The sequence below is a fragment of the Ixodes scapularis genome, unplaced genomic scaffold (genome assembly GCF_016920785.2).
Source record: "Ixodes scapularis isolate PalLabHiFi unplaced genomic scaffold, ASM1692078v2 PGA_scaffold5__190_contigs__length_132052651, whole genome shotgun sequence".
In the NCBI taxonomy this organism is placed as follows: domain Eukaryota; kingdom Metazoa; phylum Arthropoda; class Arachnida; order Ixodida; family Ixodidae; genus Ixodes; species Ixodes scapularis.
The window spans coordinates 36,554,559-36,579,289 of NW_024609880.1; the positions used below are offsets into that span (position 1 = coordinate 36,554,559).

The 24,731-nt window shown below is 46.1% G+C and overlaps 2 protein-coding genes across 2 annotated transcripts in view; one reads left to right on the top strand and one right to left on the bottom strand.

The window, feature by feature from the left end:
- Positions 1-24,731, bottom strand: part of LOC120839221 (estradiol 17-beta-dehydrogenase 8-like) — a 604,311-nt gene that overhangs the window by 61,811 nt on the left and 517,769 nt on the right. The gene's annotated exons all lie outside the window — the stretch shown is intronic.
- The window catches only part of LOC8028238 (integrin alpha-4), a 105,436-nt gene continuing 102,025 nt past the window's right edge, over positions 21,321-24,731 (top strand). The window contains exon 1 of the mRNA XM_042293910.1: positions 21,321-21,722. Within this exon, the coding sequence (XP_042149844.1) occupies positions 21,493-21,722 (230 nt within the window). The 5' untranslated portion in view covers positions 21,321-21,492. The remainder of the gene's footprint in view (positions 21,723-24,731) is intronic.

The following is a 24,731-nucleotide window of genomic DNA, read 5'->3' on the forward strand; positions in this document are numbered from 1 at the left end:
GTAATAGCAATAGTCTCATCGGTCATTCGAGTTGTATGTGCCACGGCGATATCTGCTGACAAACAAGTCTGTATTAAATGCAAGAAGGAGAACGAAGGTAAAGCTTTTTTAACTGTTTTATTTTTACAGAACAGGGCAAAGCTTCTAAAACAAGACCAAACTAAGCTGATATTTGAGTGTGCTCAAGAATGAATGCCAAAGGTGCTTATGCTAAGTGGTAGATGTATGCAGTTGATTTTCTGTTTGCCTCTGCATTGTAAATTGGAAGATATGTATCAGCAGAAGACACATGTCCTTTTGGAAATGTCTTTTATTAGGGCAAAAATAGGTTTTCATACACAACCGAAGAGTCGCAACACCATTTAATGCGAGGCCTGAATGGTTACATCATCTAAGCAACGTCAACGAAAATGTTTGTAGCCGCAGACCGATAAATTTAGGTTTAGATAGGTATGCGCCATAGTTTCAGCCTCAAACACGCAACACTGTTGATATGCACCTTTCTTGATGACAACTGCACCAACGTGAGAGAGCCCACGTCGTCGAACACTTGCACACATATCTTGACTATGGTATAACAAGATTTCTTGCTTGAAGTGAAGATCATCTCGCTACGACTAGCTACGACCACCCACCGCAGCGATGCAGGCGTCGAAGGGGCGCAACGCAGTCAGTCGCCGTCACCCGACGCAGCTCGTTTGGCATTCACAGCTTTCCGCCCAGGTGCTTCGTTTGTACTTGGCACCGAGTGTTATTTTCTGTGCTTGTGTGTGCTCCGTGGCTAGATATGGACCTCAAAAGCAGTTCTTCAGGCTCAATAGCGTTCACCGAATAACTTCTGAAGAAAATGCCACCCAGGAAAAAAAGCACGAAGACACAACGCACCAGCTTGGCGGACTATGCACTGGGCGCGGAAATCGGGCCCTGCGGATTATACAACAAATGCAAACTATCTAAACAAAACAAACATTTTTAGGCTCAAACTGATTACTGCGGACTATACGCCTGGACACTGGTGCCTGTTATTATGCATTGTATATTCACTGCTGTTTGTTGTGGCTTGACACTGCCTTACTGTAATAATGCAGAGGGGTCCACTGAACCTTGAAATAAAGATATTTGAGCACATCTAGATGCAATGCCCCTTGAAGCCAGATGGTCAGGGAAAAGGTGTGCCATTATCTAATTTGCCAACAGCACACCAATGGTCACGATCAAAACTCACCGAGTCAATGGGCAGTTTTTCACCACAACATTTATTGCCGTGTAATCACCAATTTGGTCCATTAAAAATCTTGAGGCTGTAGCCTATAGCACATCTATTCTGGATCTGCAAAGCTTATGCTGTAGGCATGCATCAGCACATCAGCATGTTTCTTATCAATCTTAAACGTAAAACGCTAGTTATGCAACGAAATTCCCATATCATCACATTTTTAGCAAATTGAATGGTCCCACCTCTCAGCTTTGGAAGTAAACCAATTCACAATACCACCAGTGGCAAACATCGTGCCAAGCATTCGTGCCGCATGTAGCACAAAAATGTCCTAACTAGGGAAGCAAACTTAATCGATCGTGTTGATTAAAGCACTTAAGTACGGGAGAAATTATCAATCAGAAGGTCACTCGAAAGGGAAGTTTTCTTGCTGAACGAATATGACTTTTTATTGGGCGTTCCGCAATGCAAGGCCGAAGACATTCACTCCGTGATCGGTACAGAAGCATTTGCTTAGCAGTCGGTCGTGCGTGCTAAAAACAACAAAAACAGAGGTGGATTAGAAACGCGATAGATTCGCCTTTGCATGGAGTACTTACACTCAAAATCGTGTCAACATAAAGCGACTATGGCCCACCTTGCTAGCACCAATCTTAAAATTTATCCGTGTAGTCGTCGCAGCCGTGCACCAACCGAAAGCGTTGCCGCAAGCCCTTCCGCCGTTAACTTTGAATCGCTGTTGAGTCTGAAGAACTGCTCTATGAGGTCCATATCCAGCCACTGAGCACATACACAAGCACAGGAAATAATACTCGGTTCCAAGTACAAGCGAAGAACCCGGGGCGGAAAGCCCTGAATGCCGAACGATCTGCGTCGGGCGACGGCGGCTGACTGCGTAGTACACAGGTTGCGCTCCTTCGACGCCTGCATCGCTGCGGCGGGTGGTCGTAGCTGGTCGTAGCAGATCGTGTCACCTCTGTTGCTCGTACCGAAACACTAGAGCCGCGGAATATTCTTGCTGCCGAAGTTTATAAGCCTACGTTCGCGGCCAACGCATATACACAAAGCCACCGCCCAGCGAACCTATCCCCCTCGTTCTCTTTCGGCGACCGGCCGCCAGGGCGGTGACACCGTCGCTGAAACTCCTCAATACTAACCGCCACAGCATGTTTGTGCGTGTAAGGGCACCAACATGCTGCAGACACTACCAAATGTCAAGTCGGCTATCAGTCGCCAAGAGTACGCACACGCAAGCAAATCCATACCGACATCTCCTGAGTCCTGACTCCTAGTTCACGAACTCAGTCCCCATCACATCACAAATTCAGTTCACGAATTCATTCACCATCACATCACGTATACACCAGAGTCACGAATGTCCTTCACCACTGCATCACGGGTGCGTCAGAGTTCACGAGGTCACTCCCCGTCACATCGCGGCTCCTTCCGAGTTCATGAAGTCACTCCCCTTCGCATCACGACTCGTTCCGCGTTCACGAAGTCACATCCACTTCACATCACGGCTTCTTCCGAGTTCACGGAGTCACGCCTGTTCACATCACGACTCCTTCCGCGTTCACGAAGTCACATCCCCTTCACATCACGGGTTCTTTCGCGTTCACGGAGTCACGCCCATTCACATCACGACTCCTTCCGCATTCACGAAGTCACATCCCCTTCACATCACGACTTGGTCCGAGTTCACGAAGTCATTCACAGCCCTTCACCATGACGCGGTGAGCGTGAGTGAGTGTGAGTGAGTGAGTTCGTGAGTGACTTCGCCGAGGTATGCTCACAGGTATGACAAACTCCTCTTTAACTGTGGGAGTATTCATGCAAAGCTGAGCTTGATCAGATATATAACAACCAGTATAAAGATAAGAACCAGCGGGCTAAAATTTTACTCCAGTTCGGAAATGAGACAGAGCGAGCATGGCAAGCTAAGGGAACCCGCGTCGTGGAAATACGGAAAGCTACAAAGGGCAAGGCAACTAACCCTTTGGAGTCCGGCGGTATCCCCGCCGTGCTAGCTTTCCAACACCAGCTAACGCAGCTTTCAGATGTCTTCCACGAACCACAACCCGAGAGATGCTTCGAATTAATCTTACGAGCGAAGACAATTTTGTGCAGAAAATTACAGTTGGAAACTTGAGCATAGGCCAACTTGGGGTAGTTTTGAAAAACTTGTATAAACGTCAAATTTTGTTAAATATCGAAATAAAAAGGTATTGTTCATTGCTGCGACAATTTAGTATGTGTGCGCGTGACTTACGTGCACTGTCTTGCTATTTTATTGCGTACGGTACGTATATGATGCCAATACATGTCTATAAAACCTTCGTGCTTTTCTATCTCATAGATAATTATAAATTAAGTGGACTGTTTTGTTGTTTTGCCGCGTCATAAACTAAATTTCTTTTTTTTTTCACTGCCTGTGCGCATATTTGTAAAAATGTTTTTTTTTTCTTACGTTGAAATTACTGATGCATTGAACTTTTTTTTTTAAATAATTGTTTCATAAAGAATATGTGTATCTTGCAAACTGTATTTAGTTCTTTGGTATTTTACTGTGGGACCCTTTCCTCTTGAGCGCACACGCCCAAAAAGGGCTGTGAGTTTGCCCCCCTCAAGACGAAATGACGCCCATGCTAGGGCCAGCAGCACCCAGGGCGGTGCCCCCCCCCCCCCCCCCCCCCCCTTCCTAGTGACGCCACAGGTACTGAGTAGTAAAAGGGTGCGCTTGCGGAAACAAGATATACACCCGACAGGCACAAAACAAGTGTCAACTCGGCCGTGAAACAGGCGCCATTATGCTGCGCTTGCATGATGTGTTAAGATCGTCGTTCCTTACTGAGAAAACGCCGCGCTTGCCAATAGAAACAGGAACGAGCCGCGATTTCGCACACTTTCAGCAATATGGAACGTATTCTTTGTGCATATCGAATTGCGTTTCCGTCATCATTGTCCTGTGTGCGCGCGTGTGGCATACATGGGTAAATTACTTCCAAAATGTAATTTAATTACAATTATAACTACTTTGCTCCAAAAGCAGTTTAGTTGCAATTACTACCATGTGAAAAGTAATTCATTAAATTACAAATTACTTTAAAAATAATGTAGTTACTTTCAATTACTTATTTCTGGGAGCGACCGGACTTGGGCCATATAACTTTAAAGGGACACTGACAGGGTGTTTGTGCTCGCCAAGGTTTTTATTTGTACTTTACATACGAGAGCCCAACTACCCAGAACACAATTTGTGGCTCGAAATTTGTTTTCTTTCCGCCCGAAAACCGCCGATCGGAAACTGGCCGGTTTGAGTCGCGCTCGCAGGTGCGAGGTCAGTCTCCAGTCGGGCATGTAGCCTGCGGGGGAGGCCCATGGGGCCCGCCCCCCCCCCCCCCCCCCCATATCTTCCATTTTGCTGGGTCCTCCTTTCCCCACTTCCCCTTATACAGCATTTTGTCATGGGCGGGCCCCCCCGAAACAAAATCCTGGCTACATACCTGAGTCTCTTACATGTTTATGCAAATAATATCCGAACTCAAACCAACAGGAAATAAACTTGAAAATAATAGAAAGAAACAAATATGCAACAGTACAAAAAAAAAAGTAAAAAAAGTGGCAAAACAAAATAACTTTATAGACAATATCCTTAACCTCGGGTGCTCAAGCTGAATTTTGTTTCTTTCAATATTTTGGCATGTTTACGCTATTGTTTTTTGCTCGTACCGTAGACAGCGCCACACGACACCTTTGAGGTAGGCTCCAACGGGGATAGTCTCTCAGCCCGCAGTGCACAACAAACGACACGATGCTATTTTTGTTGTGCGTGTGTTTGAGTGCGAGTTCGTCCCCGAGCGCTAAAGGCCACTTGTGCGAGCGCAGAGGCTTTCAGAGGTTTCGTTGGCACGTCAAAGTTTTACAAAAGTAATTGTAATCGTGTCTGGAATTGGGTTGTGATCGGGGAGTCAAGACTTCACCTCGCAGTTCGACCACTAGGCCCAGGAATAGCTCAAAAAGTTCCGGATACGAACTACTTCGTGGCAGCATTAAGTTAAGGAAGCACTGCATTTTACCAGGGTGTATAAAAGTTTTAAGTTACAAAACAAAGATGCAACAAAAAAATATTAAACGAGTCATGCTTTTTAAGGGCAGTTGGAAAAGTGCGAAATTCCGAGCTAGACTTCTCGGCGCATCAATAATCACTTGTTTGTCCCAAGTGCCCTGGTACCTCAAATAAGACTTTCAGAGGGTAATGTTTATAAGCTTTTTTTTTTTTTTCATAAACTAATCTTTGTAGATGGATTTTTTAAAATCTGAATTCAGGCACGTGTTTGGGGTTTCATTTTTAATTTTTACCAAAAGAAATACACGTTCAGTGGGAATTATTGAAATGAACGACAGCGCAAACAGCATGATTCGCGGCTTTTTTTTTTTTTTAGGTTATTGATCATTCAAGCGGCTAAGGCAAAAACTGACGTTTCTTACACCTGTTGGAGATATCACGCTTGACCGCTCGCTATTCTTTCACTTCTCACACTACTGAAACTAAACTCTTTCGTGACACTTTCAAGATAGATTTTATGACGCTGAATAAATTAAAGAAAAACAAATATTTTATAATAATTTTGAAACAAAAAAAAAGTTGAACTTTCTTCCTTTGATCACTTTTGGCTAAGTTTGGCATGTTCATTAAACGTAACCTACATAAAGGTATATTATGAACCTTGATACCACGAAAAATCTCAAACCTAGCTTTTTAGTTCATATAAATTCTATATGTATAAAATAAAATTCGTTATATAAAAATTGTCCCCAAAACATTTTCAAACTGTTTTTTTGTTTTTTTTTTACCTTTGAGATAATTTATGTTTTGTCCAAATGTAATGCTAGCGATCCGAACAAGGTGCCAAAGCTTCAGCACTAACCGGCCGGAATTTTCAAAAAGCTAAGCGGGATTTTCTGAAAGTTTTAATGTAAAAATGGTGGCCGACAGATCTCTAGAATACACAGAGTTTCATATGGCGCCAGTTACGGAAATCGGGGGGAATTGGACCCCATTCTCCCATGGAAATTTTCAGAAAATCACAGTCATAACTTTTGAATATGATAACGGTTAGCGCTGAAACATCTGGTTCGAACCACAGGCATCATGTTTGTGCGGAGAATAAACGTTCGACGACGCGATTTCTGTGGTGGAAATAACTATTTTTTTTGGTGGGGATCGACACGCTGTATATTTGAATGAGCAATTAAATGTTTCGAAAACCTAGCGAATTTAAAACCAATTTTATTTAAAGCACTTTTTTATTTGCTTTGTTTTTACTAGTAACAACGTATAGGATGGTGTTTTATCCGAAAATATAATTAGAAAATATAGTATTTTGTTAGTGTGACTTCAATTAAAACTTGAAACTTATCAGTAGTACATTGTGACAGCACCCTAACATTGGTCATATTTTGGGACATTTTGTGGCATGAATATGGTTAATTACTTCAAATCAATACTTCACACGAAAGCTTAAAACATATCTAAAATTGTGCGCAATGGGAAGTAAAAGTTATGTTGATCTGCGACGAAGCTTGCCGTTTTCCAACACACATTTAACAAGATTCAAGCTTTATTTACGTTTATATACGCAGAATACTGTAATTTTATTTATATTTCATGATGGATCACGATTGTACCTTGGTGTTGATAGAAAATTAAGTAAATATATATAACAGGGTTTCATTTGTTCATATATGTGTTTATGAAAACAGCTACATTTGAGCTTTCTTATGATATCAAGGTCATTAAAATATCTTAAATAGGCCTCACATAAGAACTTGTAAACCTTTGCCGAAAATTATCAACGGGAGATTGTTAGACATTTTTTACTATTATTTTAAAATACAATACTTTTTTTTTATTTAGCGTAACGAGATTTATTTTGAATGTCACGGTCAGAGAATTGTCCTAGTGGAATTGCTGTAGACGTGACAAAATAGCGAGCGGTCAAACTTTCGATCCCCGACAGGTGGATGAAACGTCAGTTCTGGCCTCAACCGTTTCAATAGTTAAAACATGTTTTAAAAAAACGCCAATCTTGCCGTTTGCATTTTTCTATTATTTGAAGTATAAACCCAAGCATTATATATTTTTGTAAAAATAAAATATCTACCCCAAGCACGTGAATGAATTAAGATGAAACACCTAGATCCTTTTTACACTTTGATAGGTTATGCCTGCACAAAGGCGCGATGAAGCAGCGAGTATATCGGAGTTATCCGAACGATCTACTCAAACAACCTAACTTAGTCGGCACATCAAGGAATACCGTTGTTTGTGAGCACTGCGTTTATCTAGTCACTTTAATTTAACCAATATCCAGCCCCTTCTTGCGAAAAATCGTTTAAAGACAAGACTTTGGAACGGGAAAAAAACAAAGGACGACTCAACACAGAATGTCGTTCGTTTTTTCTCCAGTCTCAGGGTTTTGTCTTAAAATATGTTCAATATCACAAGCTAGCTTGAGCCTTAACTTTTTGTTCGTTTAAAGAGTACTCCGTAACCTCCAGTCGCTTTTCACTTGTTATCGTATTGATGAGAGACATCTAATCTCCAAGCGTCGCTACCTTTCTATCAGACGCCCTTGTCAACGTGTGTCTTGAAAGGGAGGGCCTGCTTTACGTCTCTGCCGAGCAATTATTATTGCTTTATTCACGGCAAATTAACAAGTCAGTCCGCAAGATGTTTTTCTCAATTCATGATGTCTTGCAAAGAAACGTGCAGAAATTAATGCGCCGCGGATCAGAAGCCCATATTAGTGTATATACACACCTTTTTCTGTTTCCTGTCGTTGTCAGTCACGTGGCTTCCGTATCTGTTATGCTGGACGAAAAAATAATAACACATTTCAACTTGGACTATGCGAGGAAATATAGGTGAGAAAAAAACAAGGTGTTACAATCACGCATTTTTCGTAAACACCTTCCAGCGGCGTGGCGAGATCAAAACGATGTTTTACAGCATACCAGAAGTGACGACATTCAAGATGGCTGCGCCCTTGTGGAAAAGGTGTATAAAGGCCTGTTCACATATGCAGCGGAGCGCTTCAAGCATAGCGCTAACCTCGCGCTAAGCGCGTGCTGACGGCAGCGTTCACCAGCTTTGTATCGCACCGTCAAAACTGTTGCTCATGGCAGACGATAAGTAGCTGACGGCACGTGAGGAGCGCTACATCAGCGCTTCGCTGCATGTGAGAACCGGCCTTTAGAGGCACCCAGCTTGGCATCCTCCGATAGATGAGCTGGCTGGGCTAGCTTGTCGTGCTTAGCAGCCGAGAAACCTGGACAGCGCTGGCACCGCGTGACGCGGCCGAGAGCACGCGGTTAACATGCAATGTGCACAGGGGACTAGCCGGAACATTGGCGCCTCGAGCCATATCAAAGTTTCTCAGCCACAAGGATCGATGTCTCTAGTGCGATTAAATAAGCTACGCTTCAGAGCAACGACACTTGGCCATATTGTCTTAAAATCATGGTTGCCAGTTATCTAAAGCTTTATCTGAAATCACAGGAAATGCTGTTCCGCCCTCCACAAATGTTTAAACTATTCGCGACAGAGCAAAACAATATTACATGACCTTCGTAAAACCGAATCTAATGCTGAGAAGCCGCACTTTTGAATCATGATGATCGGCAGTTGCGTTTGTTCTGCACTCGAGCCAAAATGGCGGCGTCCACAACAATGTCGGAGAACGGAGTGCCGATAATCTAAGCGCAGCTTATTTAGTGGCTCTAGGTGTCTCTATCTAGGGGTCAAATTTGAAGCGTCTACAAGATGGCTGCCATGGGGTCTAGTTGTAGAGCCTTAGATATATCTCCGAGGAGTTGAATGAAAGAACGAGTACGATTGTGTTTTCCTTCCTTTCTCTCAGTGTTTTTCCTTCGGATCTTGGACTACGACACGAAGGAAGGCATCTAGGGCTCGACGACCTCCTCTGTATGCGGATACAAAGCATTGCATTGTTGCGAGGCGTAAACCAGGACTCGCTCGTAAGACTACGCGCACACTTCCGACGTCTTCCGACAACAAAATGACTAGACGAAAAAAAGAAAACGCGATCCTTTCATTTAATCCGTTCCACCCAATGATGGACTGCAGCGGACGCTGCGAGCCATTCCAGCCAATCCAGCGCGCTGTTATCGCATCACGCGACTACGCGTCTGCGCTTCGTCGCGTCCCTCTCCAAGGGCGCGTGACACTCACGCGGCATTGGATTGGCTCCGATAGCTCGTAGCGCCCCCTGCGGTCCGTCGTAAGATGCCAGGGAGACGTCGGCGCGAAACCCGAGTGCTCTGTCCACATCCGGAAGGAGTGATTCGCCCGAGTGAGCTGCTGCTGCCGAAGAAGATGACAGGCGTGTCACCTTCCTCGGCGCCTGAGCGGCGGCCTTCAACGCCGCTCCGGTTGCCAACCGGAGCGCGAACGTTTGTTCTTCGCATACCAATCTCTCTTATCAATGAAACGCCCTTCATGGAACTTCTCTGCGGTGTCAGCTGCTTGGGGGATGCTTTCTGGTGTCAACGGTCATCGACACATTCGTCCTCCCATGCCTCTTTTTGACATCTAGCTTTCTGACACGGGCCGTTTCTTCAAATTAAAACCCGGAACCGTTTTGACCAAATCGCTGGTGAAATGCTGATAGCGGGATAACCTGATCCGAGTAATCTGTTCGCTGAGTTGACAGAAGTTGGCTGTCACTCGGGAAACCGCGAAACGTTGTGTGGATTGCTATTTATCTGCTCTCCGTCAACTCCGAGAAATTAAATGTTAGATATACAGGGCGTTTTGGTTTTGTTTTAAGCTTTACAGACTTGTTAAAAAAAAAGCTGTGAAACTTAATTTAAGCGGTTTGTGCAGGTGAGCTATGCGGTCAGTGGGACATTATGTGGGTGGCAAATCTTTGCGATAAGTCGGCTAATTAATTAAAATTAGTCAATTAACTTTTTATTTTGTGAATATAGACACATGGTTCGCATTAGAAACTTACTGAGCGTCATCAAAAACCACTCAATCAACTCTTTTTAGGACGACTTGAAGCTCGTGGGAAACTCGGGGGCGCGCCAAAGTTACCACTCGTGAAGCAGGCGCAAAGCTATAGCAGTGGCGGAACGCGGATAAGATGATCATCGCGTTCCGTCACGACACGTGGTTTCTCAAGCACGTCACGACCACGTGGTTTCTCATTTAGCTTTTGAGTTGAAGAAGAAAGCTAAAGAAGGAAAAAGTTGAAAAAATAAGTTCATACTCAGAGAATGAACTTCAAGCAAAGCACAAGTTTTCTAAACATATTTGAGTTGTACTTTAAGCACAATGTATCTAAGTACTTCCCAACACTTCACCGAAGTTTTGTTGAAGGTAGGAAGCTTGAGCTGGAGGCAGGGACGGCTGTGCCACTAAATTCCTAATCATCATCATCACCTTAGTAGCTTTATTTCCATCGAGGGAGGTTCGGTGGCCTAGGGGCCGGGCTTGCGCACACCAGCTCGATGCATATGGAGCGAAAGCTCGCGCTGCGGAACCCAAGGATCCTTTGTTCAATCCCCACCTTTGCCCGTTTCGATCTGGATGAGCATCGTACCGGCGTGCGGTCGTGTATCACTACTTCGTGATGCACGTTAAAGACCCCAGGATAGCGGTTGTACCGCACTGGCTAAATTTCTGGTCTACAGCTGGGAGCCCCGTCACACGTTGAGGCAGACCAAGTTCTAGGCTGCATAAACATACAACAATCTCCTTTGCTATTTTCATGGATGGGTGTGTCTGAGTAAAAAAGCTGCCTTATACTGCTTGACAATCAATAATGGACAGATGCATGCAAGCGTGCAGAAAATGTACATAATTAAACATGCACATTAAAAAAAAAAAAAAAAAACGAACGAGTGAAAATTGTTTTTTTTACCAAGTAAAACAAAGTGAAAGTGATCGAGGAAATCACTAAGCCACATTTGAGGGGGAAAAAAAAAGAACAACAGTATATTAAGCACGAAATCATTCATGAAGAGCAAAGAGCTTTCTGGAATGGACTTGTCCTGGTTAAACTTGAGGAACCCGCTCGTTCTGTCCCGACTTGTCCTGCTATTCTAAACCTGCACCAGACCTGGTTGGCCAGGCACGCACTGCTGTAGTGTGAGTGGGCGATTCAGGTTCTCCGAAAGTTATTGCCGCCTGTCTCCGTAGCGATGTAGCAAGTGGCGAGTGAAAGCCCATGTCTGGCGGCGGCTCGTTGCTGTCGACATTCGAGTCGAGACGTCGAGAAACGCGGGGAAACAATACCAGTGTGCACGGAAGCGCGAGGGAAACCGAAGCGACGGCACGTCACGGTCCGTCTGCAAAACAAACTGCTCTCTCCGACGCCCTTGGCATTCCACGAGTCGAGACACAAACTGAGCCTTCCTATATACCGCCTGTGCAACTGCGTGCTGGAGGCCTTAAATTTGCTTTAAAGAGACATTGAACTCCACAAAAAAACATATCTTGTTGAGTGGTGGAAACGGACAAGTGTGTCGCGAAATAAACCTCTTAACAAAACAAACAAAAACAAAAAGAGAAAAAGCTTACGTCGCAATACTCTTTTTGAGAAATGGAAGCATGTTTTGGCACGTAATTGCTCCTAACTGAAAATTGCTCTGGCGAAGTAAGTATTGTGCTCTAACGTTTAATTCAGAATTCCATTCTTGCTGAAGCTGACGCAGAACTAGTCTTGAAAAACGAACCGTGCCGTGCTTGAAAAAATTGGGCCGACTGCCACACCTGCGCTGCAAAATTTAAAAAAAAAAAAAAAAAAAAAAGTAGCCGTAATGGCGGCATTATTACCCGCTGTAGATGATGACTCGAGCGCTTCGTGCTGCTGCCTGTTTATGCGCGTTTTCCTCCGCTCGGGAGTCGAAAGCCTTCTCCACGGTGTGGCTCGCCCGCCGTTCATTGGGGAGAAAAGCACCCCAGATCCAGATATACTTCATTCACCGCTCCCTCTTCAGCGCGATGGATTTTCCTGCCCTTGCTAACACAAGCGCGGACGCGCAACCAAAGCACCGCGGAAGTCAGCGAGCTGACGTTGAAGGCGGAGCTTCTCTCAGCGCGCTTTCCAAAGCTACAAACACACGCATGGGCGTACCAACCGGGGGGGGGGGGGGGGGGGGGGCAAGAGGGGCGCCTCCCCTTGCCCCCCCCCCCCAGTTCTCAGAGTGTGTGTGTGTGGGGGGGGGGGGGGGGCAAGGAATGTGTTTTGTCCCCCCCCCCCCCCCCCCTGAAACAGCTGCCACTGGGCAGGGCAAACACTGGCCGGCGGCGCCCAAGGGATACCAAGGTCACCGCCCCCCAACCCTAAGGGCGGGGGGGGGGGGGGGAGGGTTTGGTTTGCTCCCCTACTCAAAAACAAGTTGGTACGCCACTGAACACACGCGTGCCGGGCTGTGGAGATCGCATGCTGGGCTGAGGTTTTGTAAAGCTAGGGTGCCTTAATGTGCGCTTAAGGTGATGACATTATAGCACCCAAAGCCGACAACACGCCCTCTCGAGAAAAATACAAAGAGCCGGTTACAAACTGCCGCCGTAACACCGTCAATGCCAAGAGCTCCAATGGCGGCCCGGAGACGCGCATGTTCGGTCTTAAGAACAAAACAAAAAAACAAAAATTGTCAGGAACAAAATGGTTAGATGTCATCACCCTAAGCAAAGCGCACATGAAGGTTCTCTTCCAAGCAACAGCCCATCGTTACTGCGCCACAGCCCGGCACGCGTGTGTGCATCGACCGAGAAAGGGAGGAAAACACGCGCAATACGCACAAACTTTCTATTTGGCACCTTCCAGAGGCATTTTTTTTTTTAAAGATGTATAGACCGTATAGCTACAGTGTAGCTAGTAAAGAGCTTCTGTCAGGTACCATCTTGGTAGCTGAGCGGAGAAGGGTGAGCTACAAGGTTACCCCGAAGTTCCTGCCAAGGACCTTCCCTTTTAATTCTTCAACAAAGTGGGAACGCTCGGGCCGTTTACTTCGGTCGAAATGCCAGGCTTATTAACCTATACAATATTTTTCTCCTTCGTGGCCACATTTGTTTGCGTGCATGCACTGGATTTTTAGAGACAGGGTTCGCATTCTTGTGTGTGTGGAACTGCAAAAGAAAATTATCTATAGGCATTTACAAACTTGATGCAATTTTTTTAAACTCTGAAAAATATTGGTAATGTGATTTAAAATCATTACAGGTAAAACGTGTAACTAGGTTACACGTTTTACCTGTAATGGTAAATCTTCACTTTCTGAAAGCAGCTTTCTCGAGGAATGAAAAGAAGAAAAAAAAACGCGCAAAAATAAACAGTAGTCAATACAGATATCTACCCTCAGGACCGAGGTAAAATGAGCACACATCACTTCAGTCACCCAAGACAACTCTCTAGAAAGAAGAACGATATCCTATCTTCAGAGTCTGCTTCCTGGTTCCTTTAATGGGATCATACAACGACTGCATGTATGTCATCCATGCTTGATCGTTGGATTTTCGCCGAAAAGTTCAAAAAGGGGCGCAAAGTGCCGCGTAGCTAGACTAAACTGGAAGCACCCCTCGACGCGCGGCAGCGAGGTCGGGCAGTCGCCAGTCGGGGATCGAGCCCCGTCTGGCGATCTCCAACAACAGGCACGATAGGCAAGAACTCGTGCAGCGGCTCCGCCTAGCACAACAAATAAAAGCTTCGGCGGAATATTTTGAATCCTGATGAGATTCGCAATTCGTCGAACCTTTCAAGATGGCAGGTTCGGAAGTATGATACTTTTCGAACTTTTCCAGAAACAAGGCCGACAGTTCGAAAATTGTCGGATTTTTAAATTTAGTAAGTTCGAAAGTTCGTAAATCGCACATTTCTTAATGCAATAAGGCCCGAATAATCAAATCTTCGAATCTAAGAATTACGGAAGCTCGAAATGATACAATTTATAAACACAGAAGTTCGACAAAGCGAAACGTCTCGAACCTTTGGAACCGGTCCGGATCTACCTTCGAATCTTAGGTTCGAAAAAAGTTCGCGGCATATCTAGTTCAATACGCGTCTGCTAGGCTGGTTTCGATGCTCATCCAGAACAAAGTGGTCTGGGTTGGGGATTGAACTAAAGCCCCTCGATGTGCTTGCGTTTGTCTTGCAAGTAGCGTCAAATGCGCCACTGCACGAGGCCGGTGTCTTGAGCGGCCCTTGGAATCAAATGGCAGCGTAGCACTGAAATGAGCGGCTCTTGGAAGCGAATGGCGGCGGAGCACCCGCTCGTGGCACATGTCTTGCGCGTTTTAACAAACATGGTTGGCGGTACTTGTAAAAAACGCTTTTATCAAGGGGCGTACGTTAGGTTGAACTACAGTGTTCTAGAGGGTGTAGTGGCAAGAGCGGCGCCCGCTTACAATGAAGCGCGCGAAGACGGTCGATGTAGATACCGCGAGTGGCGCTGGAGTTCTGTGCCCTAGGAGAATTAATGGCACGTGTGCGATGAACGAAGAAGACGACGAGGGTGACGCGGTACGCTTCTCCGAAATGTAGCACCGTAGAACTTCTTTCGCAGCTATCAAGCCTGCAGCCTAAGTGATAGCGTTGCTGAACGATGTGTCAGTACTGGGGGGGGGGGGGAGGGGGGGGGGGGGAGTCGATATTAATTAAATAATCTCCCTCAAAACACGGGAATATTTCAAATAGAGGATAGCACACGCTCTAGGGGCATTAGTCCAAAGGCAGAACTACAATTTACTATACTTCGTTTCACCTTATGTTGTACCGCATCGAAGGCTAGAAGCGCGAGATAGCGTTGGCAGCTGCTCTTAATTCACGAGAGCGTCTGCCGCCGAGATGTGCCCCAGAGCAAAGAGCTCGCGCTTGGAGCCTTTCCTGCGGTACATCATAAGGTGAAACAGAGTATACAAAACAACATTAGCAGTTGCTTCGCACCGCGAAAAGCTCCAGTCAAACCACAGCAGTAAGCGCCGAACAGCGCTGATGATGGGGCTGACGGGGGCGCGCTCCTAGGGCACAGAACAGCAGCGCCATGGTGTCGTCTACGCGCAAAATCTTCACAAAGCGGCCGCCGCTCTTGCCACTGCAACCCCCTCTAGAACACTGTAGTTAAACCCAGAATCCCTGGGTTCTGCAGCGCGAGCTTTCGCCCCACGTGCTCCGAGCTAGTGCATGCGTTAGCCCACTCCCCCTGCGCTGCGAGTTCACTGTTCCGTTGCGCGGCAACGCAATAAAACTATAAGAAAAAAACAACAGCAACAGCAACTACGAAGTGACAAAAAAAAAAAATGAAAGCAGAAGAGAGAGGAGACAGGAGTCCGTGGCGGTTCGACTTCGCCAGCTGCGAAAGCTTCAAAAACAACACCAAGAAAAGAAGAAGGAAAAGAAAAAAAGAAAGTGTACATTACAAAAAGGGAGTATTCACTGGCGGCCATAGCTGTGTGCACGACTGCTGAGCGCGTGCTGACGCCGAGCTTCCACAGTTCTTTCGCCGCGTGCATTCCGCACCATCAAGATTGCCGGTCTCAGCAGCTTATTAATGGGAGCTCGCTCTGAGCATGCGCGCTAAAGAGCACCCACAAATATGGCGTCCATGTGAATACTCCCTATACACGGTGTCGCGTACCTGGAAAGCCAAGACATTAGTTGGCGTCCGCAGTGTTTCTCATGCAACGCAATTCTGTATTGACCGGTTTGATCAACAAATAAAAATACAACTTAATTTTTTGTGTGTGTTTTTTTTTTTAATTTTTTAACTTTATTTATTATTTGGTGATATTGCCAGCATTCTGTAGAACGCCCAGGCAGGAGGTGTACAAAAACAATATTCAAAAACAAGCGGAAGCAGTGCAAACAGACAGACCGAGGTACTAGTCAACAAAGTGCGAGAGTAGTGCTTCACTAAAAGTATCTAATGATCTCAAATTTACAACACTTTCAGGAAGCTTATTCAACTCACACGTGGTTCTAGGAAAAAAGAAGGCTTTGAACAAAGTGGTTCGACACAATGGTTCGGCAAGTGTTAATTGGTGTTTGCCTCTCGTGGGCCTTTTTCGTTAAATGAAGTGTAATCACAGGGACGCAGTCGCAAATTACCTTGTATCATATTATAAAGAAACTTCAGCCGTTCAGTTTTTCTCCAGGTTGCTAAATCACTCAACCCCGATCTTGGGTACAAATCTGAAACGGATGACATAAAACCATAGCGATTGTACACAAACCGCAATGCTTTTTTTTTTTTTTTTTTTGCACAGTCTTTAACCTATCAATTGACAGCTTTGTATGAGGGTCCCATACAATACATGCATATTCTAGCATTGGTCTTATGATGGTTTTATAAGCAGTCAGTTTAGTTTCAGGTGAACAGAGGTTACTATTTCGTTTCAAAAACCAGAGCTTCCGTACTGCTTTACGAGCTATAAACTCAACATGTGCACTTCATGACAAATCAGAGGTAATTAAAACTTCGAGGTATTGATATTGTTTAACAGTCTCGAGTGGTACTCCATTGATAGAATATGTAAAAAACAAAGGGTTGTTTTTCCGCGTCACGGCCATTTGAACGCACCTTTTACAGTTCAGAACCATATTCCATTTTATGCATCATGCATGAATCAAAGATAGACAATAATTTAACTCTTCTTGATCAGACGGGTTGTTTACCTTAGCAAATAAAACACAATCGTCAGCAAAAAATCGGATTTGTACATTGGGGTGGTGTATCTTTAAATCGTTAATAAAAATTAAACACAAAAGCGGCCCAAGGACCGGGCCCTGTGGCACGCCCGAGAAAACGGGTGATTCGGGGGGAAAAGCAGAGTCAACCCTAACACACTGCGCACGGTTAGTAAGATAGGAATCAAGCTATCGTAATATGTTCTCGTTACTGATGATGAAGTGTAACTTATGCAGAAGTTTGTCATGGGAGACGCGATCGAACGCTTTCGCAAAATCTAAAAAGATAACATTTGTCTGTCCGCCGATATCAATGACAACCGCAAGTTCGTGTATCGTATGAACAAGTTGTGTTACAGTGGAAAAACCCCGTCTGAATCCATGCTGTTCGTCCTTAAAAAAAAAAAAAAAAAAATTACTGTTTTCAAAAAATGTTATAAGGTGTTTGAATACGAAGTGTTCAAACACCTTATAACAGAACTTTACTGGCCGTACACAAAAGTGAAACAGGTTTGTAGTTTTCGACGCATCGACTGTCACCCGATTTAAATATTGATATCACCTTAACCTTTATCCATTCATCAGGCACGTCTCCCGTATTGAGACTATGGCAATAAATCAAATGCAGAAACTTTGGTGACCATTCAGCGTATCTAAACAAAAAAGCATTCGGAATGCCATCGGCACCGTGGCTCTTCCTAACGAACTCCCTCTTCAGTAATACTGATGTCCGGTATCACTATTCTAGAACTCTCATAACTTGGAACTATTCCTGTTTCCATAGTAAATATAGACGTGAAGTACTCGTTGGAAGCATTTGGAATTAACTGCTTGTTATTTGTTAGGCCCATTGCACAGTTTCAGGTCCGAGAAAGAACATTTCTTTTGTTTGAAAAACCTTAGTACGTCTGTGTTTTATCCTGGCTCTTAAATAAACTAAGTTCACTGGTCAGCGCGTACTTCGAAGTTCGCATCATCTATGCAATAACGTGCGAACTGAACGAGGGCGGCGAGGACAACAGACACTTCGCGGGGACTCTGCTGTATGCACGTCTCCGCCGATCAGACTTTGTAGTTGGATGTTGACCGGGTGAGGCGACAGGGTGCAACAGGTTTGACTTTTAACGCCGTATATATTGTTCAGGAGAGTGAATCATAAATACATTTCATGCCTTCTTCGTGAATAGTCGGCTATTGTCTTTGGTGGGCTTACAGCCGACGATGATTACAAGGACTCAGGGCCGTAACCAGAAACAAATTTCGGGGGGGGGGGGGGGGGTTTCGGGGACAACGGCGGCCGTTTTGAAAGTGTCTATTGTCTTATTTTCGCCTATGAATCATGTGCATCGGTGGCATATAATGGAGAGTTACAGCAAACCGGAGAACCGGTCCCGGTTTGGTACCCGGTAGCCGACCGGCGCCACTGCGCGTGCGCAGAGGTGGAGATTAAAATCGGCTGGCTGCCAGTGCACCGACCAGGGCCGTACCCAGAAAAAAATTTCGGGGGGGGGGGGGGGGTCAGAACTTCCTAACCCCCCCCCCCCCCCCCCCCCTGGTTACGGCCCTGCAAGGACTTGTACTATAGATGGATCAAAGGTAGCGTTTTCTTGACAAACGTTACACCCTCCCCCGTGCCATATAAACATTTTGGCCTAAGCTCGGTTATAAAAATACTTATAGTTGAGCTTAAAAAAAAAAGAACATGATAGGTGTATTAACATTTACATATGTACTTAAATCTTTTTTTGTCAAACACAGTTGTGAGTAGTTCTCTCTTGCGTTCGTATTCCTAGCGCTTTTACCCATGGTTCAAAACAATAAGCTCAATTAGCATGGATCTGTCACGATATGTTCTAGTTATGCAAATACTAAAGCAATTTCAAGATACGTCGTTCGAACCTTACGATTAGGCTGGGATTGCTGTCAATCGGTGGCCGAGTGGGCTAGCGCACACCAGCTCGGAGCACGTGGAGTGAAAGCTCGCCCGGCAGAACCCAGGGATCCTGGGTGCAATCCCCACCCCTGCCCGTTTCGATCTGGATGAGCAACGTACCGCCCTGCGGTCGTGTATCACAACCGCGCTGGCTAAATTGCTCTTCTATAGCTGAGAGACAAGTCGCTCGTTGAGGCAGACTAAGTTCAGACTGCATAAACATATCCTCAACCCATTTTATTTTTGGTGCCCAATTGTAGTGAGTCGTTTTGCTTCTTTGCAATCATTGACGCTTTCAATCAAGCTAACTTCGGACAACGAGAGAATTATCACAATAAACCACCAGACCAGAAGAAATAAAATAACGCACGTTATTTATTTCTCCTTCTCTTGTGGTTTAGATTATGATGTTTCCAAACCAGCTCGCCTGCATATCTTTGCTACTTGAGAAAAGCATATTCCTTCTACGACAACACGCAAAATAACTGCCAATGGTCGCATTTTTGGACGGAGAAACACTCTCCGCTCAAAGATTTCTCTCATAATTGCATTGCATCGAACTGGAGGGGGTACCGAATCCAGTCGGTTAACGAACTCGGTGCATTCATGTCGCAGATATCTGGACGAGCAACCCACACCGCAAAGGTTTTCTATCGTGAAGATGGGCAGCAATATCAGAACCGTAACTTTCTTTTTTTCTTTTTCAATTGGACATTGTTATTATGAACTGTAAGCAAACCTGTCGATTTGTTCGGTACGCCGCCATGCACCACCCCAGAGCCATAGGCTCTGTACCACCCATGCCGTGCGCGTCGCGGTTGGAAGTCGGTCAGTGCGGCTGTCCCGTGCGCCTTGATTCGATATCTATCCGGTGCGCACCTAGTGCGCACCGGATAGCCACGGGTGCGCACCGAGTGCGCACCCGTGGTAGTTTTAGCAACTGCCTTTCAATTCTAAGAACAAAAACATTTCTTCCTTTTCATAAAAAAAAAAAAAAAAAAAAAAAAAAAAAAGAATTGCCTTTGGTCGGGTTTAGACGATTCGTCCAACAAGATCGAAAATCAGTTCTGACAATGACTGGGGCTGCTCCCTTGACAACATTAGAAGGCATGTGACGAGTGAAGAAACAAAGTTCACCTTTTGTGCGCCAAATAATATGAGGCTCGCGGTGGTAGTCATGAATGGGTAAGGAAATCCAGTCGAATATTTGTCCTGAAAAGAGATATGTGTTTAGAGGATTCTTTGAACATCATTGACTCAAAGCAAGCGTCACTATGACAAACGAGGAGCTGCTCGCGTGACGCGCCGAACACGAGATCACCGAGAGGACGACAGTTCAGATAAAGGCGCGCTGCTCAGCACGCGGCAACGCACGTTCCACAACTGAGAATTGACATGGCAGTCTACGTATCAAACAGAGCGACCCTCTCACACCAGACAAGAAAGTGAATCACTCCCCGCCGCAGTCAGCCGCTTTTAGACCGCCGGTTCGTTTCTCACCGCGTTAGTCGAGGGGTACAGAAACGATGACAAAACGGGGGCAAGCCCCCCGTCTCTATTTCAAGTTCGACGGCGTTGCCGCACAAGAAAGCGAGCTGACTCAATAGACGTCTTCACCCACTTTGAATGCCCTCTAAAAGCGGACAGTAGGGAACAAGCTTCATGCAAGTTGACCAGTCATCCGTCTGCCCTTTTCCACGTGATCGCGCTCCCGCCCTCCCCTACGCGCGGAGAGCCGAGATCGATTGGTCCGTCAAGCAAGTAGCTCCCACCTCACTGTCAGCTTTGGGGCGAACAGAGCGTACTCTGGGGGTCGCTGGGGGTTTTCACTCGCGACCCGCAATCTCGAGCGTCAACCACACCCTCCTCTCCTAGTAAAGAGGTCAGAGTGGTCCGCTGAGTGATTTTGAACGTTGACCCGCGAAGAAGCGCTCTAGGGAACGCATCCATCTTTTTCGCTCGCACCTAAAATGGAAGAGCCGACAGTCGCGAGCGGTGAGAGCTTCCCCCCTGAACGACCGTCCGGTCCGGAAGAAGCGCGTAGGCGACGTCGCTGAGAAAAAAATGTCTGTGACAAACCCAACATCCCCCTCCGAATCCGGCATACTTCCTTTTTTTTTCCTCCACAAAGCGAAACTGAAACAAACTGCTGCCATCCGAGTCCCCGCTGTGGCAAGGCGCCGGTCGCGCGCGACGCGATGATGACGACACCGCGCATTACTCATCGCTGGCGCCTGCAGCGCCAAAACAACAACAAGCGACTGGAAGCAAAAGCGACGTAGCCTGACGTCACGTACGCGCTTCCGCTCCCATTGGCCGCTCACGCAGCGGCGCGCACCTTCGCCGACGGATGACGTCACTTTTTTTTCTCCTCCCCTCCTTCCATTTCTCTCCTCTCCCCAAAACACCAACTTGTAATCCACGAGTTGCTCATTCCTTCGAGTGGATTTGCGGTGTAGTGTGTGTGCGCGCGTGTTCGTACGGCCCCGGCGCATTCTGGTAGATCGTCGAGTTGTGTGTTTTCTTTTGAGCGGCTCCGCCACCGATGTGCGCTCAACACTGATTTCGTGATCGTGGTAACGGGGAAGACATCTGCGAGGATTTCGCGTACGGCAGATACTACGATGGAGCCCGCTGCTCATCGAAACGGACGGCGGAACCGAAACAGGTCACCGCCGCCGCTGGTCAACGGGAGGTTCGCGACGATTATGTGCTGGGTCGCCGTGTTCACGTGCTGGATTGACGTCGCGGCATCGGGTAACCTGGATACATCGTTCCCGGTCATATTCAAAGGAAACGACCAGAGCCACTTCGGATACACCGTGGAGATCATCAGCAATCGAGACGGCAACCTGTGAGTATCGCTCGAAAATCGATGCCTTATCGCGTGCGTCGGGATCGCCGGTTCGGTGTTTACACTGGATATGTTGACACACGCCGCCGGCGAAGTTGACTTGAATATGTCGCGCGGTACGGGTTAGATGAAAGCGACGCACCTGCGTACGTAGCTCGCACGGATTTTAATTGCCATAATGAGGGAAGCGAATGACCTGGTATTCTAGATGAGGCAGTGGTATAACATGTGGCACGCAGCCCCCCTTTTTGTGGTTTTACACGTTGCATGTAAAGAACTTGAAGTGACATGTTCGTCGAAAGGTGTCTACGCGATTGGGTGCACAATTTCACTTCTGTTAGGGAAATCCCTTTTTTTCGCTCATATACGGTCTATCACTTTGAAGAGCTGCACCTGTTTTCTTGCTTCCTTTTTTTTTTTTTTATGTAACATGCTGTATCTTACGTTTCTGCGTGTTGTAATGAAATAGCTTGTCTAAAGTAAAAGCTGTTTAATTTAGAGACTGTGGTCCAGAACTGCTGGACTTTGCTGTTTCGCTTCGTTTTCGCGAGAAAGCACGCGAGATGTGGGTGCGGCTCTGCCCCTCCGTGATATCTCCGAGAACACACTACACCGGTGAGGCTTGAGCCGTCAAACATGGGGCGCGTGGAGGGAGTTGGCCCCCTCTCAAAAAATAACCGAAGAGCACCATGACCAACGTCCGGAGATCTATTATTCTCCCTCTCAAGAGCGAAAGGGTCTGGGAGGATTTCGGTTCACAAATACACCCTGACCTTGGGACCTCGAAGGCCGTCCGGTTTTGGATGAGTCGTGGCACTTTCGGTGTTCACTGATTTCCTGCGAGCGCACGTGCGCAGATGCGATCGTTTACGCCGAGACTCTTTAGACAAGTCTGGATCTGTTTGGACGGCACCTCTTGCTCCAACGCTTAGGTGGTGCTACTCTCGACCATTTTCTCGTCGTCTTATCTAAACATTCACGTCCGATGTTACTTTGAAGTAGGGTGGTCGTTGTCTCCAGCGGCAACGCACGTTTCAACGTTACAAATTCGCTTGTACGTATTTGCTCAAGTAAGGCCCCTAAACTTGTGCAACACAAAGTTGGAGCCCAAAGTTCGCGGAGAGCGCTGATTGCACGTCGGCGAAAAAATCGCGAAGTCATCGTCGCGATAAGCCAATCGATGCGCTCCGTCAACTTCAACTTTGGCCCCAACTTTGTTTGACGAGTTTAGAGGCCTAATGTCGCACATCTTAAGAACAAGGCCTCTGGGTCTGCTTTCCCGCAGAGCACGGGGATAGCGAATCACCGTGATCGGCAGAAAAAATGGCAGCGATTTACGGGACAGAGCACTCAAAGTTGCAATCTTCTGCCCAATTCGCTTCTTTCTTCTTTTTTTACGGTAATGCGTGTTTCCAGTAATTTTATTTCCTGCGCTTTTTTTTCTTTTTTTGATGCAGGCAGCGATGATTGGCTAAATGTGTACTATGCAGGAAACCAAGCACCGACTCTGTTCATCACAAGTGCGACTATTACTCGAGCACATACAGTATTTGAAAGGCAAGAGTCTTTTTTTTTTTTTTAATTTGTTTAGAGCGTTATTTACAGTTTTGTATACGTCGGGTCACGTGGCATCAATTTTTTCCCCAAATTTGGTCGTAAAACTATATACAAACGAAGCAGGAGCGCGTGTTTGCGAAGTTCGGACTTCGTCCACCAGACCGCGACAGAAGCCAGTGAAGGATTTTTTTTTTATCCTGACAGTCGGTTGTTTATTTGCTCGGTTCCAACAAAGTCACGTGACGTCAGGTCACATGACATCATTCTCCCCGCCAAATTTAGCGGGGAAACCAAATTGGTGTGTATGTCACATGCCATGCCGCCAATTTGTTCGCGAAATTTAGCGGCGATACTGAATTGGCCTTTAGGTCCCGACATCTATTTTCGCGCTGAATTTAGCGGGAAATCTGAATTCGTGTATAGGTCACGTGACATCAATTTCCCCGCTAAATTGGGCGGGAAATGCTCGGACGGACGGATGCATTTTATAATGGAAAAATAACGTTAAAAAAAAAAAAAAAACATTTGAAAACACGTGATTTGGTAGTAAAAATCCTCTTGGTCCCGTTCACATTTTTATGTTTTATTCATTGCTGTCCATAGGCCATCCCAATAATTGCCTTGTGCAGGCTGCCATGTTTGTGATACATAAACGCTAGCAGGGTGTTTAGGTATAGTGGCTATATAATCGTCACTTTGACGAATGACCAACCGTGCCTGAGAAACACTACACCGGCGTTACAAAGTCCACGCCCCGATACAGGTATACCCGTCAACCATGACATGTATATGTCATGACCGCGCCGCCGGCTTCGGCCTATTTGCGGGCACTCGTGTGATTTACTGTCTGCTGAAAGCGGCAGTTTCGAGGATGTGAGAGAGATAAAACTCCGAGGTGCAGCGCGCCGCCGGCAGCCACACCCAAACGGGCGGCTGCTTCTCACCACGAAGAAAGTTTACTCGGTTTTAATAATGCGATAAGAATGCGGTTGAGAGCGGCGGTTCAACGATCGCAGCACTTTCAGCCGTGACTTTGCAGTAAATACCGCTGGCAATTAATTCTTGACGTTCATAAACTACGAAACGACCGCTATACTCTCTCCGGGCAATAACAGTCGCGCTCACCCACCCCCTCAATTCGCAGACAGAACAAGCGGCCACGTTATCTGGTAATGATTATCTGCCGCCGATGTTCGTCGTAGCTAGTGCCACTAAATAAGCTAGGCTTCAGGGTAACGCCACTTGGCCATATTGTGGCTTAATATCATGGTTGCAAGTTATCTGAAGCTTTATTTGAAATCGCAAGAAACGCTTTTCAGTCCTCCACAAATGTTTAAACAGTTCGCGACAAAACAAAGCAGTATTACATGAGCTTCCTAACACCGAATCTAATGCTGAGGAAGTCGCACTTTTGAATCATAACGATCGGCAGTTGCGTCTGCTCTGCATACG